General features: G+C 40.2%; 1 protein-coding gene across 1 annotated transcript in view; it reads right to left on the bottom strand.

Moving 5' to 3' along the window:
- Positions 1-1,963, bottom strand: part of LOC107660302 (nucleolar protein 11-like) — an 11,611-nt gene extending 9,648 nt beyond the window's left edge. Inside the window, exons 1-3 of the mRNA XM_016449584.1 lie at positions 1,438-1,963; positions 1,126-1,239; positions 982-1,038 (exon numbers count right to left, since the gene is read on the bottom strand). Coding sequence (XP_016305070.1) covers positions 982-1,038; positions 1,126-1,239; positions 1,438-1,584 — 318 coding nt within the window. The 5' untranslated portion in view covers positions 1,585-1,963. The remainder of the gene's footprint in view (positions 1-981; positions 1,039-1,125; positions 1,240-1,437) is intronic.
- Between the last annotated feature and the right edge of the window lie 803 nt (positions 1,964-2,766).

Below are 2,766 nucleotides of genomic sequence, written 5' to 3'. Positions count from 1 at the left end.
ACATCTGAGCCGCTGAAGACGCAGTGGATTACATTGTTTCTGAAGGGAATGTGCCCCCGATCTACATAAATGCGTCTATGTTCACGAGAATCATTCGTGATCCAGCCTCATCTACAGACGAAGTGAGTATAATGTTTTGTAATGAATCTTTGCAAATTGCCTTTCCTAATAATGTGCTAATTAGCAAGTTTCAAGATGAATGCGGCTAAAGTAAACAGTCTCTCTTAGAGCAGCTGGGAAGAGAGGGGCGGGGTCAGCAGAGCTCATTAACATTTAAAGAAAATAGCTACAAAATGGCTTGATCTGAAGAGAGCTGTTTTTGACAGGGTAAAAGGTGTTTTTTACACTACCATTGAGAAATTTTAACCAAACTATGTTACAGACTTTTCATTAAGACCCTAAAGAATCATATCAACTTGTGGAAAATAGGCATCCTATGACCCCTTTAAGAATAACAATGAATCCATCTTTTGTTTTAGTCTTAAAAAGTGAAAGGTGTATAGATGTAAGCAAAACAGACAATTATCTTTTCTTGTAAAACCTTAAAAGATCGTGAATTAAGTAAAAACATCCGTAGCCCACGGCTTATAACATGGCAAAAGAGAAACACCCGTTCACAAAATTAAAATCACAAATAATACTACTGATGAAAAAGAACAGGTTGAACCACTTTCTTTTCCATACAACTATAAACTATGATAAAAGTTCATCAGCAAGCACTGATTACCCCATGTTGTAGCAAAAAAAAAAAAAAAAAGAGAGAGAAAAAAAGCGACCAAATCATGTGCTCATGCGATCTGAGAAAGTTAGTCGCAAAAAAGCGACCAGTTGAAAGTATGAGTCTGGAGCCCTGAAATAATTGTAAAGTAATTGAGACTCAAAACCACATTGTAGGTTTAGACAACAAGCTTCTGCTGATTGACAAGTAACCAGTTCAACTGCAGCAACCATCCATCAAATTCAAACCTTAACTGTACTTACTGTTGCTTTAAAAGCCTTTTCCAAGTTGACATCATCTTTATTCCAAACTCTGACGACCTACAACACAAAAAGCATTCCTAAATCAAGTTCTTAACATGTGAAATTGAATCAGTCTTATGGGGAACATCGTGTCTGTCTTCTTACCTTGTCATCTGTAACGACCACATATTCCTGGGACTGCGTGTTAAACACAGCGGGGCAAGAGATCATCTGTCCCTGTTTCACTGACCAACTGCCCGTAGGCCTCTGATCAGACACCTAGTCATCAGAAAACGGTTAAACAGTAATACAGATAAATATACAGTAAATACATAATGGATTAATAGCATATGATGCTGCTGGAGAAATTCCTGGAGTGTGACGGAGTGATTTTAGCACTTTGGTTTAACGTTACACGCTGTAGTACCACGTGCGACAGGTTCTCATTAGACAGTATTTATATCTAACTCCTTTTACCTTATAAACGGTAATAAATCTCGAAGAGTCAGTGACGAGGACATGGTCGATATCTCTGCCCTGTTCAACTCCCAGAATCCCTATATTAGAGGAATTTTGCACTGTTCCAACTCCACACAACGTGTATCCTTCATACAGCGATGCCATGTTTCTCCGTGATTTCTTCTATCGCGAGACTCGTCCCACCGTAAACCCTTCTTCTTATTATTCTTTCCAGTTTAACGGCGGTTGGCATCCAGCTTATTGGTGCATTACCGCCCCCTTCTGCTCCGGAGTGTGGATCAGATAATAGGTTATCTATTCCCTTTTCCCACTAAAACTTACACATCACTCACATTGTCCCCTCACATTAATATCCACACACACACCACACATCATACATCAAATCCTGCTTAAAACCCCTGCTTCCCTTAAAAAAAGTCATCAAAATTCTACCCTGTGCCCTATTTACTGTGCTTAGTAACCCTTGTAATGTGATCTCCTGCACCCCAATCTCCCTTAGTTTATTCTTCATTACCTGCCTCTGTGTTTCCACCGTAAACCCAGAACGAGAGAATTTTTTTACGCAAACTTTGCAACACTGCCTCGCTGTGGTTTGGAGTTTATAATGATCTTAAAGGGATAGCTCGATAGCCTGTGGAGCGAGATACATTCATGGCCAAAAGTTTTGGAAGTGACAAATTTTGTGTTATGCAAAGTTTGCTGCTGTTGGGTGTTCATTCACATTGTTTCTAGATTATTGTGTAGAGTGATCAGATGCATTTAAAATAATTACTAAAAGCTTCATTGGGCAAAAAATTAACTTTTCACAAAAAAACAAATGTCACTGTTTTTTGATCCTGACACAAAATGACCAGCTAACATTAATTGACTAACCATATCAGCAGCGCATGTGAAAGTGGCAGCACATGTGAAAGTGTGAATGAGTACTAGTCAGGTAAAATCACTATCATACTAATTAGACTGTAAGAGCAGACTGATTGCTATAAAAGGAGGGAAGAAGCACTTCCCATCATGGTGTTCTTGATAGCAATGGTTACCTCCAAAGAAACACGTGCAGCCATCATCGCTTTGCATCAAAATGGCCTCACATGCAAGGAAATTGCTGCAAAGTATATTGCACCTGAAAGAACCATCATCAAGAACTTCAAGGAGAGAGGTTCGACTGCAGTGAAGAAGTCTTCGGGATGTCCTAGAGTGTCCAGCAAGCGCCAGGACCGTCTCCTCTGAGGAGTCAGCTACGGAATCGTGTCACCACCAGTGCAGAGCTTGCTCAGGAATGGCAGCAGGTTGGTGTGAGAGCATCTGCACGCACAGTGAGGCCAAGAC

This window comes from Sinocyclocheilus anshuiensis, unplaced genomic scaffold, assembly GCF_001515605.1.
Source record: "Sinocyclocheilus anshuiensis isolate Anshui unplaced genomic scaffold, SAMN03320099.WGS_v1.1 scaffold1735, whole genome shotgun sequence".
NCBI lineage: Eukaryota > Metazoa > Chordata > Actinopteri > Cypriniformes > Cyprinidae > Sinocyclocheilus > Sinocyclocheilus anshuiensis.
Note: the sequence above shows the minus strand (reverse complement) of the source record. Positions and strands in the feature narration are given on the sequence as shown.